The following is a 12,963-nucleotide window of genomic DNA, read 5'->3' as shown; positions in this document are numbered from 1 at the left end:
CCAATGTTTTAAATGCACAAACAAAGCACGATGCTCACCAAAGTAATGACTTCACACGTAAGGCGACCATCAGAAACACCTAGTAGCTGCACTCTGAGAGCACTGACGGGATGTTTTTAAGGAGAGGCTTGTCCCTACCCTAGGGGACAGGCAGGGCAGCATTTCATGGGGGCAGGAGAAGAACAGCAACCCCTTTTCTGAGCTGCTGGTGTGCTCGTGGGCAGAGACATCGCTAAGGGGACCCACAAGCGGCGGCAGCGAGCGAACACCACAAAGAGTGTGGTGGAGCGGGGAGGCCCTCCATGCGGATCCCACTCTGCCACGTCTTCGTGTAGCCGCTCTCCAGCCCGGCAGCGCGGTGCCCCTGCTCCCTCCCGCTCACCCGGCAGCATGGACACATTTCTACGAGGAGCAGCAGGCAAACCTCACAAGGGGAACACAACCACGAGCACTCTCCCGGCTACGGGTTCATTTTAAGCCCAAGACACAAAGCCAGTTCAGATTTCTGAATTTTCCCGTCCTTGTTCACGTCGCAGTGGTTGAGCAGGATCTGGCGGAACTTGTCCAGGTCCACACCACTAATGCTGGGCTGCAGGCAAAAGAGAAAAATGGTGCTGAGAGAGAAAATGGCTCTGGATTTCCCCAGATGTAAAGCAGCAGGCCGTGCAGCGACAGGGAAATCCACCCAAGGAGAAGCAACCAAACAGCCTGACCCCCCGTCAGCTCATACAAGGTGGGGAAGTGAACAGAGAACGGGGAAAGGATGCCCTGGAAAAACAGAAGAGGTGTGGGACTGTGAGTAACTGTAAGGAAATGCAACACGATTTTTGTGCTTAGTCAAGGCCATCAGTATCTGATCCGTATCAAACAAAAGTCTGCAGAAAGTTGTGTGATACAGATCGCTGCACTACTGCACCTGTGCTTTCATCTGGTTTCCTCTCTCAAACCTGCTACACAAGGAGTGATGTGGCATTACTGTCAGCAGCCTACTATTTTACAGGCTAGCCAGCAACTTAAAAATACCTTTAGTGGATCAAAGGATTGCCAAAGGCATACTTTACAGGCTACACTGTCTCTGTATGCTCCTAATGCTGTACCGCTTCCTCTGCTTCCCACTTTCTCAGGAGGAGGTCAAATTCACATGCACAGCTTGTAGTCCCCAAGGATGATGCTGATGAAGGCCCTTAGGGAAAGTACAACCTTCGCTCCTTTGGACACACACGCACAGAGCACAAATCCAACATCCTGCCTGTCCTCACGCCCTTCCCTACGCACCACAGGGCTATAATGTACGTACACACGCAGACATCAGCATACAGCTGCAGTCTCTGCTCTCCGCTAAAAGGACGTGGGAGCGCAGGCATCCCTGTGTCCGGTCACATTGTGTGGAAATGCAACAGCTCAGCCTCAGAGGGAGCCAAAGACCAGACTATATTTGGATCAAAAACTGTATCTTGGACTGCATCTGGAAAATCAAGGTAATCCAATGCAGATGGACTCTGCTGTCTGTGAGAAAATGGTGACACACTGGGCATGGTGTTCTTGATTAGAGGTAGAGCTCAAGTCGTTTTCAGGTGTAGCGCGGTGATGAGCTAATGAACCATGAGGTCATGCTGGTGAGGATCTTATTCACAGTGAAAACAGAAGAAAGAACTTCTGATGACTGATCCACATCGACCAGTTTGTGATGCTGTAACACCTGCCTAATTCAGAGTATGAGCTAGAATGGACCTTTCTTAAATACCGTTGCTGAGTGAAGGTGTATTAATTTGTCAGGCAGAATTTCTGTGATACGGTGAAACGCTCTAGAGTGTTTATGCTGAGACCATGATATTCGTTTCTGCTGCTCATCAAAGTGAAATTTGACTCTACCTTCTCAGCAGCCCCTCTATTTACATAACTTTACCAAAACAATCATCTTCCTCTTGGAAATATAGGGTATTAATAAATGGAAATAACCATGAAGCTACCTTGACCAGTTCCATCATGTCTTTGACAAACCCATCCACTTCTGGGCCTTCAAGTGCTCCTGTTTTACTCTGAAAGATGGAAGAAACATCAAAATGCTCCAGTAAGACAAAAGTAGGTCAGTAGGTCCACCTGGTCACCGAGCTTTGTAGCATAAAGATCATAGAATCATAGAATTGTTTGGATTGGAAGGGACCTTAAAGATCATCTAGTGCCACCCCCCTGTCATGGGCAGGGGCATCTTCCACTAGATCAGGTTGCTCAAAGCCACATCCAGCCTGGCCTTGGACCCTTCCAGGGCATCCAAAACTTCTCTGGGCAACCTGTTCCAGTGTCTCACCACCCTCACAGTGAAGAATTTCTTTCTAATATCTAAGATCCCTTCCTTTTTCCCAAACCATCTCTTCTCCTCAAACAGGAGCAACATTTCTCACCTTTTTGTGAGGCTTGCTGGCCACCACCCGAGGGAGTTGTGTGACTGTCAGAAGTGGCACTGAATTGCTGATTTCTAACAGGCAGTTAGGTGGTCAAGATCTGGCCCAGATAACCTGGGCCAGACTGCCTAAATAACCCTTGGTTCAGTACTGGAAGGGGTTTTATTTTTCAACGTGGTGGTGATGCAGGTCCCAAACTGCCAGAAACTGCGAGAGCTAAAGCCACCACCTCCTCTGCATCCCTTGTGTCTCCTGCAGGGAGATACTGCTAAAGCAGCAGCGCTGGCCGTGGCGATGGAGAACGTCAAAATGGGTCCTTTGCCACGAGGTCTCTGAGCATCTGTCCCCACCTTGCCCCCCAGGCCCCCTGGCCCATGGGCTCAGGCACAGCTGCAGCTCCTGAGTGACCCCCACAGCACCCACCAGGAGGAAGAAGTCTGAGCAGCGTATGTTAAATCTGTGTCATTTAAAGACCGCAAGGGAACGGCCTCTGGGACTCACAACGTCGTAGTGTGCAAAGATCTTCTCAAAATCTCTCCTCCTTTCTTCCGTGCTGCAAGCCTATGTGTGGAGTGGACAAGCAAGTGAAAAAGAAGAAATAAAAAGATTCAAGTTTGGGCCCAGGTTATCTTAGCTGAGAGAGACGGGATTGATGCACCAAAAAATAGCGCTACTTACATCCATTTTAAATTGAAGAAGGAAATTTTCCTGGAGCGCCAGAATCCTGAATGGGGAGATTTAAATTACGATCTTTCCGCTTTATCATCTGCACACAAACTATTCCGAACTCTTCTGGTTCGTAAAGCAAAGAGATTTTAGATTATAGGCCTTTAAAAAAGAAAATCTCCTGGGGGGTTATTTACGGAGGGCTGTTACATGAACACATGCCTCGCTCCCTGTCTGACGGGGAACGGCGGGCGCCCTTTGGCTCACTGCAGATGTGTTTCTTAGCACCATTGCTTCTCCCAGAGCATTTCTGGTGGTCCAGCGCAATGGAGGTGGTCAGCCTCCGAAGCCAGAGCTACCAGACAATCATTCCTCCTAACTGGATTGCTGTGCTGCATTAAAGGAAAGAGCAATTTATTGCTCTCTGTTGGAGGGAGAATTGGTGGTTGTAAAAGTAAAGGACAAAGTAATACTGGCCTGAGTGCTGAGACTGGCCAAATTCCTCCCCCCCCCCCCCCAAAGCCCCTCACAGCACTGATAAAAGCTTTTCTCTCTGCAGCTGCTCTGCTAACCCGGAGGTCTTTACAGCCCGCGACACGGGGTGTGCTGCGCTGTGTCTGCACACTGAGGGCTTGGGGTGTGAGAAATGTGCTCAGACGAGAGGGGAGCCTCAGCTGGCATGGGGCAGTAGGGGAACCATATTTAAGAGGTAAATGCAACAGCAACCCCCTTTAGATATTCTCCATTCTGCCTGTTTCTCTTCATATATTCAGCGGTCAAAGCCAACTGCCACATGCACTGCAGTTATTTGTGCTGGCATTTGTCGTGATCCCAAGCAGAAAGTAACAGTGGCAAACCAGCACCTCTCTCCTCTCATCCCCCAAACCAGTGTTTTAAGACTGTACCCGCACGTTTAAAGTCCCATCCAGTCATTGCACATACATTTACAGACAGAGGCATACTCTCTCTCTGTTTGCAGTGAAAAATCATATAAAAGCCTCTGAGGTAATAAGGATAGAAAAGAGACAGAGGCCCATGACTGGGTCTCCAGCTTCATTCACAAGTGTCTTCACCTTGTCTCTCCAAATCCTTTCTTACTGCCATTGGAAAGCTCCTTTGCGGTGGGACCTTTATTCCTCAAACAAGCAGCAGAAATTCTTTGCAAACCCTGCTGTGCATGATGATGTGAAATAAATGCACATCTGTGACCCTGCTGAAGGGGATTGCCATCCTTCTTTTGGAGACATGGTGCCACTGGCTGCTTCATCACCTCCTGAGGAGCATCGCAGAGGTAGCACGGATCATGCCAGAGCGTTGGTGATGCACAAACAGGTCCTGGCATTGCTCAGTGTCACCAGCTCTAGGTTCGTGGGCTATTGTGATGGGGATCATGCATTAGAGACCTGGGACACCTACATCAGAGTACCTGATTTAATTTGAAAGGAGGTAGGATTCAAATGCACATCCCTGGAGGGAGATCATCACCTTGCCTGGATCTGCCATTGCAAGCTGAAAAACCCCATCAAGATTATTAAAGCCTACCTTGCCAGGTCATTCAGGTCCAGCCGTCCATCTTTGTTTTTGTCAAAGATTTTCATCTAAAAATCAAGAAGACAGAGAGGAAATAGATAGGCCATGAGGAGAACACACATACAAAAAAGCCAATATACATTTTGCTCTGCCCTGTGCCCTCACCTCTGCTTGCTCAGGGAGCTTGCCCAAGCTCCAGGCAGCACGGCGTCCTCTGCTAGCACCAACTGCAAGGGTGGCACAAAAGCATAGCAAAACCCTCCTGCTTTCTGACAGCGACAACCCAAGCAATCAAATACCAGCACCGCTCCCTTCTTGCCTTACACAGGGATAAAGACAAGTCTCCAGCAAACGCCTTAAGAAACTAAATACTGGCCTTGCCATGGCCCCTGAAAAAAAATGCCAAAAACCCACTTCCAGCCTGACTCCATCCTTATCTTTGACTGTTGCTGTGGCTACCGAGTGGCTGAGGTGCAAATGTCACCTTCTGATACACACTCAAGTTGGGGTTTTACGCCGCTAAAGCCAGTGGGCTTTGCTTGGCTGGGAGGGAGATTCAGGCTGCCAACGTCAAGAGGTTAATCTGTGTGAATACAAAAGTTAGCCTTTCCTTAATATTATCTTTTCCTTAATACGATCTTTTTGATGAGTCACTGCCAGGTATTATTTATTTGTTTGTGGTATGTGGTACTGTGTTTCTCTCCAAGGCACAAATAAGAGTCTGTTACAGGGAAAGAGGGGGAGATGTTTAACGGGTTGCAAACCTGAATAACTTATGGCTCAAAGTTCTAGAAAAAATGTATTCCACATTGTAGGGGGGGAAAGATTAATATTTTACTAAGATGGGTTGCCATTCTCTGTCAGATACTCAGTAATGGAATATGCTTTAATCTTACCTTCATGAATCTCATTTGCTTATTTAATGTTATAAGTAACCAGGTCACTACAAATCTTTGGTGTAATTAATTGCACACCTGCTGGAGAAGGCCCATACCAGTCCCCACCTCAGGAGGCTTAGAGGGAGAGGACCATCCGCTGTGACACAGCCTGACCACGCGGGAGCTGTGGGGAGAGCCAGCAGCAGGTCCCGAGCACTTCCCAGCAGTGAAACTGGGGCAGAGCCTGACACGTGCATGACAAGAGGTATTATTTGGAGACCTGCAATTTCACAGGGAACCCTTGCATAACTACAATGCCTATCTTGTCAGCGCTGCCTCCTCCCTGCCCCTTGCTTGAGGGCAGGCATCTACACTGAGGATGGTGAGCCAATGGTAACCCTTTATTGCACTGGGTTTAGATAAGATTCTGCAACAGGATTTTATTCCATTAATTATTCTGCATTATTTACACTACTGAGGTTTGGATAGGATTTTTGAAGAGCACTCGGTATGGGCTCACTTTTTCTCCCACTGAAAGACAGTATAAAACTCCTACGAACAATTGAAGGCTCATACTGAGATCTTTGGAAAAATCACATCCTGAGAGCCATGCGGGTGGCACAAGGAAAGCCGCTTTCCCATTTCACTGGCTTCTGCCAAGCATGTGCTCTGTGCGGAGCCACTAAATGACAGAAGAAGTCCTCCGAATCTTCCTTCACCCTAGAGCTGGAGAGATGAATAAAGCTGCCGAGCCGTCCTCAGGACTTCTCTCATGCTGCGTCAGTCCAAGTTGTCCCTCTCCAGCTTATCTAACTTCTTCCATCCTGCCTTTTGCCCCATCAGTTATCCCACTGCAATATGGGACGTTTCCCTGGTCTCTGCTGGGGCCACAATGGGTCAAGGCTGGAGGCACGGATGGGAGCGGGAGCTGCCTTCACTGGTGCCACCAAGAAGAGAAATGTCCTTGCAACGACAGCCTCCCACTGCCATCAGAGAGAAAAACCTGAGCTTTCGGTTCCTGGCTGATAAAGGAGTTATTCTGCAGGCAATAGAAAATGGTTAATGTTCCTTCTAGAAATAAATCATCCCAGATGATAAGATTTTAAAAGCCTCTCTCCAAATGGGACATCAGTGCCTAACCTGGTTTTGTTTGTTGTGTGAGGAGAGCGGGAGATACCTTTACTGGCTCATTTTTGCAGACTCTCCACCGCAGGTGGCTTTGCATCATCCAGCTTATGCTATAGATCTGAAAAATACTCCGTAAAGGAAACTTATGGAGACAACCCCTCTTTAGCCAGCTAGAGAAAGTACCAACTTTTGGGTGGTGGGAATACCATAGTCCCTAGGCTTTACAGTAACTTAAGCGCTTTTGAAAATGTCACTCTAAATCTCTTCGTTTAGGCCACCGAGGAGCATTAGCTACCCACACGGTCTGTAAGAAGTCACCATAAAGCGGCACGCCTGGTGTGGTGGGAGAGGACAGAGTTTGGTGGGAAGCACGGGGTGAAGCTCTCAGGGGCTCTGCTGTCTGGGGCAGGGCAGCTCTGGCTGAAGGCACTGCACTAGTCTTTTCTTCACACAAAGGTACAATGTCCTTACCAAAACACACTAAAACTTATTGCCTTTAGCATTCTTTGAACTTCAGCCGGATTCTCCTTCACATTTCTGAGTTCCTGAAAGTGTTTTTTATTTTCTCCCGGTCTCTGTGCATCTCAGAATTGCTCTCTTGAGACTAAAAGCCAGTGTTTCAGCCTAGACTTCAGATTCAGGTACGTTTTTCCCTCTGTGATGCCTCAGGAAAGCAAACACACAGAGCTTTTGGGAGAAGTTCAGCTCCATGACCACGAGGTCCTGACCTCCGTACAAGCTCACTGATAAACACCTATAAATGCTGACCATGGTGGCAGCTTCTGCGACCAGAGCAGACCTGGTGGTTCCCAACCCAGAGGCAGACTTAGGGCCCATTTTTCATTTCACGTGGGCCTCTCTGAGACAAGCCACGAGTCTCTTTTTCAGTGAAATATCTAAAGTCTCATCTCGTTTTCCACGGAACAAGTAATAAGCACCCTAGCATAGCTGTTCTTGTCTTGGGACTTTGAGTGTCCCACGTGCCCTGCATCTGCTCTACTTTGTGAGTGCAGCACGTTTTCATGGTTTCAGATGTCGCAAATAGCCAGGAGGCTGGAAAGCTTTGTGCACCCTTAATGAGACAGGCTAGATTAGAGGTGATGGTTTAGATGTGAAAGTTTTTCTGCTTCATTATCAATTTTCTGAGCCGGTGGTTTTCAACTCTATCCATTTCTGAACCCTTTACAATATTCCAGCAGTAGCTCAGACCCCATTAAAACACATTTAACTGCAGAGATAATACTTCCTTTAGTGGAACGCTTAATGAAAAGCAACATCCCCAGTCAATTTGCTTCATTTGCACCCTATCTTTGAGCTTAATGTTAAACCTTCCGTGGTTGTCCATGTCTACTTACAGCTAACCAGCTCCCCTCTCTGACCTCCTTCACTCAGCTCTGCTTTTGCAGTACCAAGAGAGAATCTTTGTGTTTTCGAATTGTTTTGCCTTTTTCTGCAACAAGTATCCTGGATAAAATTTTCAAACATATGCAATATTTTGATTGCCCATACCAGTCAACAGAAAGAAAAGAAAAGTCTGGCTGGAAGAGCTAGGCCATTCTTGTCTAGTGACTTCCACATGAAAGATGGAAAACATGTAGGGAAGATAGAATAGTGTTCACTGAATTAGTTCAGGTACCACAGCTAATAAGATAGACCTAATCCTATTATCTGGACAACTGGAGCTCATGCATACCCACTCCATAGCAATCTTGGGCTGCATTACTTGGGAAAAGCCTGGGGAAATGTTTATTAATTAAACTTTCAAGTTACAAGCATTGATCCGATCTGCTAATTGTGCACATAAGTACACAAAGAATGACAGAGGGTACCCACCCCATATGACAAAGCGGCCATCATGGGAGAAGTATATTTGGAATCGTTATGAGATTGTTTCTAATTTAAACTTTTGCCTTTACACACCATCTTGATATGTTAAACTTGATGGATTTTCAGTTTACACTCTTGAAAGCTATATTTGTGCTGCCAGGCTGATATGAAACATTTCAATGTGGTTAAGGATAAGGTCTGGCATGTTTAAATAGCACTCAGTTTTACTAAAAGCTTTGCTGCATCCAGCAGTATGCTTTATAAAATGATGCATTTATTTTACTGTCAAAGTAACCCGTGTATTAAAGTGTTTGCACAAATTAATTCACTGACATTTTAATGGCAGTGCACCAGGGAAGTCTTAGTTCTGTTTGTTTGAATGTAGTCCCTGCACTCTGAGCCAGACAGAGTAAGTAAGTAAGAGCTGGGTTTACAAAATAAGAGTTGTTACATCTCATTTTTTTAAGTGCAAAATTGAAACTGCCATTGGCTTTGAGTTCAGCAAAGGAAATATCTCTGCTTTCCTTGTCCGGTGTTGTAAAGAAGGCCACTGAAACACCAGGATATGACAAACACACGCGTGCTTTGAAGAGCAATATAAGATTATAAGTCTGAATTATTTTCCATGACAGAGATAAGGAGAGAAGTAAACAACCAAAATAAATAGTTCTGTGATCAGTGGAGTCACTAAAGCCTGCTTTTAAACCTTCTCTACTGTGTGTAATAAAGTGTTTTATCCCTCAGGTGGGACACGGGAAGAGTTGGCGCTTGCCTGACCTCCTACTCTCACAAATATATATATCGGGGCCATCCATACCTGACAGCTGTAACTAAAATTGGCCAGTGAGTACAAGAGTTATTGAGGGTGTATGAAGACAGGTACGTGCCCGAGCTGCAGGACTGCCTATAGCTTCTTTCCTTAGGGAAGGATGGGGGCACAAAGGCTTTTGCAGAGCGACAGGAGGGCCCCGTGGCCAGCAAGTTATCCTCGGGACAAAAGCTCAGTGCTCTGCCTGACCGGATCGCCTATGTAATCTAGACGAGTCGTTTAGTGCAGGATTTCTAAGAGTGTTTGGTTCCTAAAAGACCAAGGCATTATCTGCTGGGGTTTTCAAAAGCCTGCAGGCTCCTGAGTTCTGTTGGTTTTGATCTTCAGAAATGAAGTTTGAGCTTAAATGGGATTTTCTGCTTCCCCTGGCTTATGCTACAGCAAGTGTGGCGCAAAACTGGAGGTAACAGCACCACTGGGATTAAGTCTAGAAGGGACATGGGAAGCAGGTTTCCATCAGCTGTGTGGGTCCTCTCTTTACGACACACAGCAAAGTAACGAGAGGAATCGCACCCACCCGAAGCCAGGAGGAAGCTCCCTGGGGATGGCGGGGCTCCCACAGTGGTGGCTGGGGTTAGAAGATGTGATGGTTGCAGTGTTGGTGCGTCACTGGAGATGGAGACTCTTGGGGGGTCACGGCATCCTTACGGAGCCACCTGTGAGGGAGGCCACTGCCATGGAGAAGGGATGTACAAAGACTGCTCCTTTAGGCAACCAGTCTTTTAGGCTATACCCCTATCATACATCTAGGGCTTTGGGAAGTTTGCTCAGTGTGTTAACAAACATAACAAACTCTGTTTAGGCTTTTGTCAATACAACAAAGACTTGTCTTTCCATTATTACACCATTTTTTTGGTGTTCATAAGAGACTTCATTAACACAGATAAGCTGGCTTGGCCAGTAAGGTGTTAAGGGGCTAAATCACCTGGATTTTCTGTGCTTTGACTTTTGTTTCCCTACATAAGTACACTGGCATTGGCACTGAGCACAGACAGACAGACAGACAGGCTTTCACGGCCAAAGAAGTGACTACGCTGAGCCTCTAGAATTGTCCTCGCACAGGGGACAGACAGCAGCCACAAAAGCATCAGAAGTCCCTCCAATGTACAATAAAGGTAGTCCACAATGCATACTCATGGACCATCTTCAGGGAGAAGTCAACCTGTTCCCCTTTACACTGAGAAGATGAGGAGCCCTCAGCTAGTCAGCTGCAGGCTCGTGTGCTCGGGGTACGTAGCTCAGTCCCCAGGAGAACCTTTGCAGATAAGCACAGCAAAACCCTGGCATCATTATAGCTGGGAGGATTTCTATATGTTCTCTGGGGCTAAGATTTCATCCTGAGCCACCTCCATCTACTAACTTTCAAATGCTGTAGTACACGACCAATGCTTGTTGAATTATTAGTCACTGCACTTACATTATTGCCTCTCTGGAATTTTAGCTTGTGATGGGCAAAGATGGTACGCTGGCTCAAATTAAAGGACATTTTTATACTCAGTCTGACATTATTAACATAAAGCAATGCAAAAAGTGAATGTCAGTGTTGCATGTGCTACTGTTTAAGCAAGTATTTAGCATGCCCTGGTCGGTATGATATCTGCTCACACCTCTCACAAGCTAAAGCTGCAAATACCCAGCACAGAATCATAAATTGCTTTTTTTCTTTTTTTTTCTCATGCCTGGGCTAGCTTCTTTAAAATGATAGTTTCTATCTTTTCCCCTTTATCCCTGTCTCCAGAAGGCTCTAGGATCCACTCAGTATATCAGTAGCTGCTTAAGATGTGTGCAGCCGTCTGTGGATGTACAGAAAAGAGGGCAGAGATCTGTAAAGTCATATGGAGACAGATGGGTTTACAGCTTATTTCAACTGAATGTTACCACAGTGGCACTTGAAAGCAGTGAATAGGATAGGTGGACCACCCTGAGAGACCCTGTAGCTGTGTGCAGCAGAAACAAGTCCTTGTCCTGAAGACCTTGCGCTCTAAATGGAGAAAAGTGTGGGAGCAAAGTAATAGGGGAGAGAAATATAAGTATTTCCACTCTGCAGTAAAGGGATTGGTGTTGCTGGTTGCTAACAATACAACAGAAAGTCTGGGAAAGCCTCAGGAATGAAATGTAAGGGCCGCTGTTCCTCTGTTTTCCCAGAGAGCAGCGATGGTGGCAGAGTCCCATCAGGACTCTGCGCTTCAGCAGCTCCCCACTCCACGTGGAAAGCAGAGAGAGAAAGCAAAGAGCTCTCATTGCCCTGGGCCTTGACTCCTCGAGTCACTTCTCCCTTTTTAATCCAGCACTGCAAATGTAAGAGTGAATCTTTCTTCCCTCCTTGTAATTTTGCCCTCCTACTTCAGATAAGTTCCCATGCAATCATTTCGTGCGGCTACTATGGAGATGCTGTCCATGTGGATACTTTGCCGTGACGTACAGAATTCATATCCTCTATTTTACTACGGGATATCACAGGGTAAGATTACACGTGTTGTAATTTCACACCCTGCCTTAGCTCTTGGGATCAGGTGTGTTTGTAAACATCCTTGATCTTCAGTTTATAGCAAAGAATCACAAGGGAAAAAAAATCATCTGCCATATCCTCATTTTCTAATAACAATTAACATCCCTGATTCTTTTGGCATTGTGGCTTTGCAAACTTTTGTCCTCATGAGCCAGATTTGCATTTCAGATTGTAGATTTCCCCAGATATACAAAGCATTCCTTTTCCCAGATCAAATCTTATCCTGTAGCGTAGAGACTAAACTGCCTTTCCAAAGGTACAAAGCCAATCTATAAAAAACCATGGGAATAGAAACCAGACCTCCTGGCTGTCAGCCCCAGGCTGCATTGATATCTAGCTGCGTTGGGGCAGCAGAAATCGCAGATCTTTCTTGGCAAATTATTGGAAGGGGAAAGAACTTGGAGGAAATGAGCCGCCCAATGTCTACAAGCTTCAGATCGCCTATTCCCCAGCACCTCATCAGAGATTAGCCACTGGGGATGGAAGCCTTAATGGAGCAGCATAAAAGCTATTTGCTACCTGCAAGCACTACCAGGAAGGTTTTTGTTCTAGCTGTAGTTTATGGGGTTTTATTGTTTTCAAGCTCTGCCAGTTGGAAAATGATTTCTGTAGCTTGCATTCCTCTCCTTTCACTGTCCTATAAATATGAAAAAAATCTACACTCTTCTGTAATGGTACAGTTTTTCACTTTGCTCTGAAGGGTCATGTTTCTAGGCACAGATGCATCATGCATACATAATGCGGTATTGCAAAATATGTGGGCAGCTCCTTGTCTGCTTGCATACCAAGCTGTTCTTTAGGTACAAATACAGATTTTGTGCCAAGAATCAAGGCAGTCCCATCTGAAAACCATTTATAAAATTGCAATGGTAGATAGCTGCTAGTGGAACTCAAATGATACCCTTGAGAATGACATCAGAAATGAGTTTTTTTTTTTCTTTTCTTGTTTTTAGATAGTTAGATATAATAAGTTGCTCTGAAATCCAGGTGACTGATGCTAAACTTACACCAAATATAATGTCGCTGTTTGCAGGATAAAAGCTATATTCTGATAAGGCAGGGGAAGAATTGAAGTTTTCAACCTCCGAGCCTTTCAGGGAAGCAGCAGGGAGCCAGCAAGGCTTGCTGGGCTTTGCAGAGCAGAAGAGCTGGATACCTGCGTGTCTTGGGAGCAAAAGGATTTGCTAGGAGGGA

At 46.1% G+C, this 12,963-nt stretch overlaps 1 protein-coding gene across 1 annotated transcript in view; it reads right to left on the bottom strand.

The window, feature by feature from the left end:
- Window positions 1-460: 460 nt before the first annotated feature.
- The window catches only part of SCGN (secretagogin, EF-hand calcium binding protein), a 31,207-nt gene continuing 18,704 nt past the window's right edge, over window positions 461-12,963 (bottom strand). The window contains exons 7-11 of the mRNA XM_075140682.1: window positions 4,611-4,666; window positions 3,081-3,126; window positions 2,904-2,963; window positions 1,971-2,039; window positions 461-589 (exon numbers count right to left, since the gene is read on the bottom strand). Coding sequence (XP_074996783.1) covers window positions 461-589; window positions 1,971-2,039; window positions 2,904-2,963; window positions 3,081-3,126; window positions 4,611-4,666 — 360 coding nt within the window. The remainder of the gene's footprint in view (window positions 590-1,970; window positions 2,040-2,903; window positions 2,964-3,080; window positions 3,127-4,610; window positions 4,667-12,963) is intronic.

This window comes from Calonectris borealis, chromosome 2 (genome assembly GCF_964195595.1).
Source record: "Calonectris borealis chromosome 2, bCalBor7.hap1.2, whole genome shotgun sequence".
NCBI classification, from domain to species: domain Eukaryota; kingdom Metazoa; phylum Chordata; class Aves; order Procellariiformes; family Procellariidae; genus Calonectris; species Calonectris borealis.
This window is presented reverse-complemented; position numbering and strand designations above follow the sequence as displayed.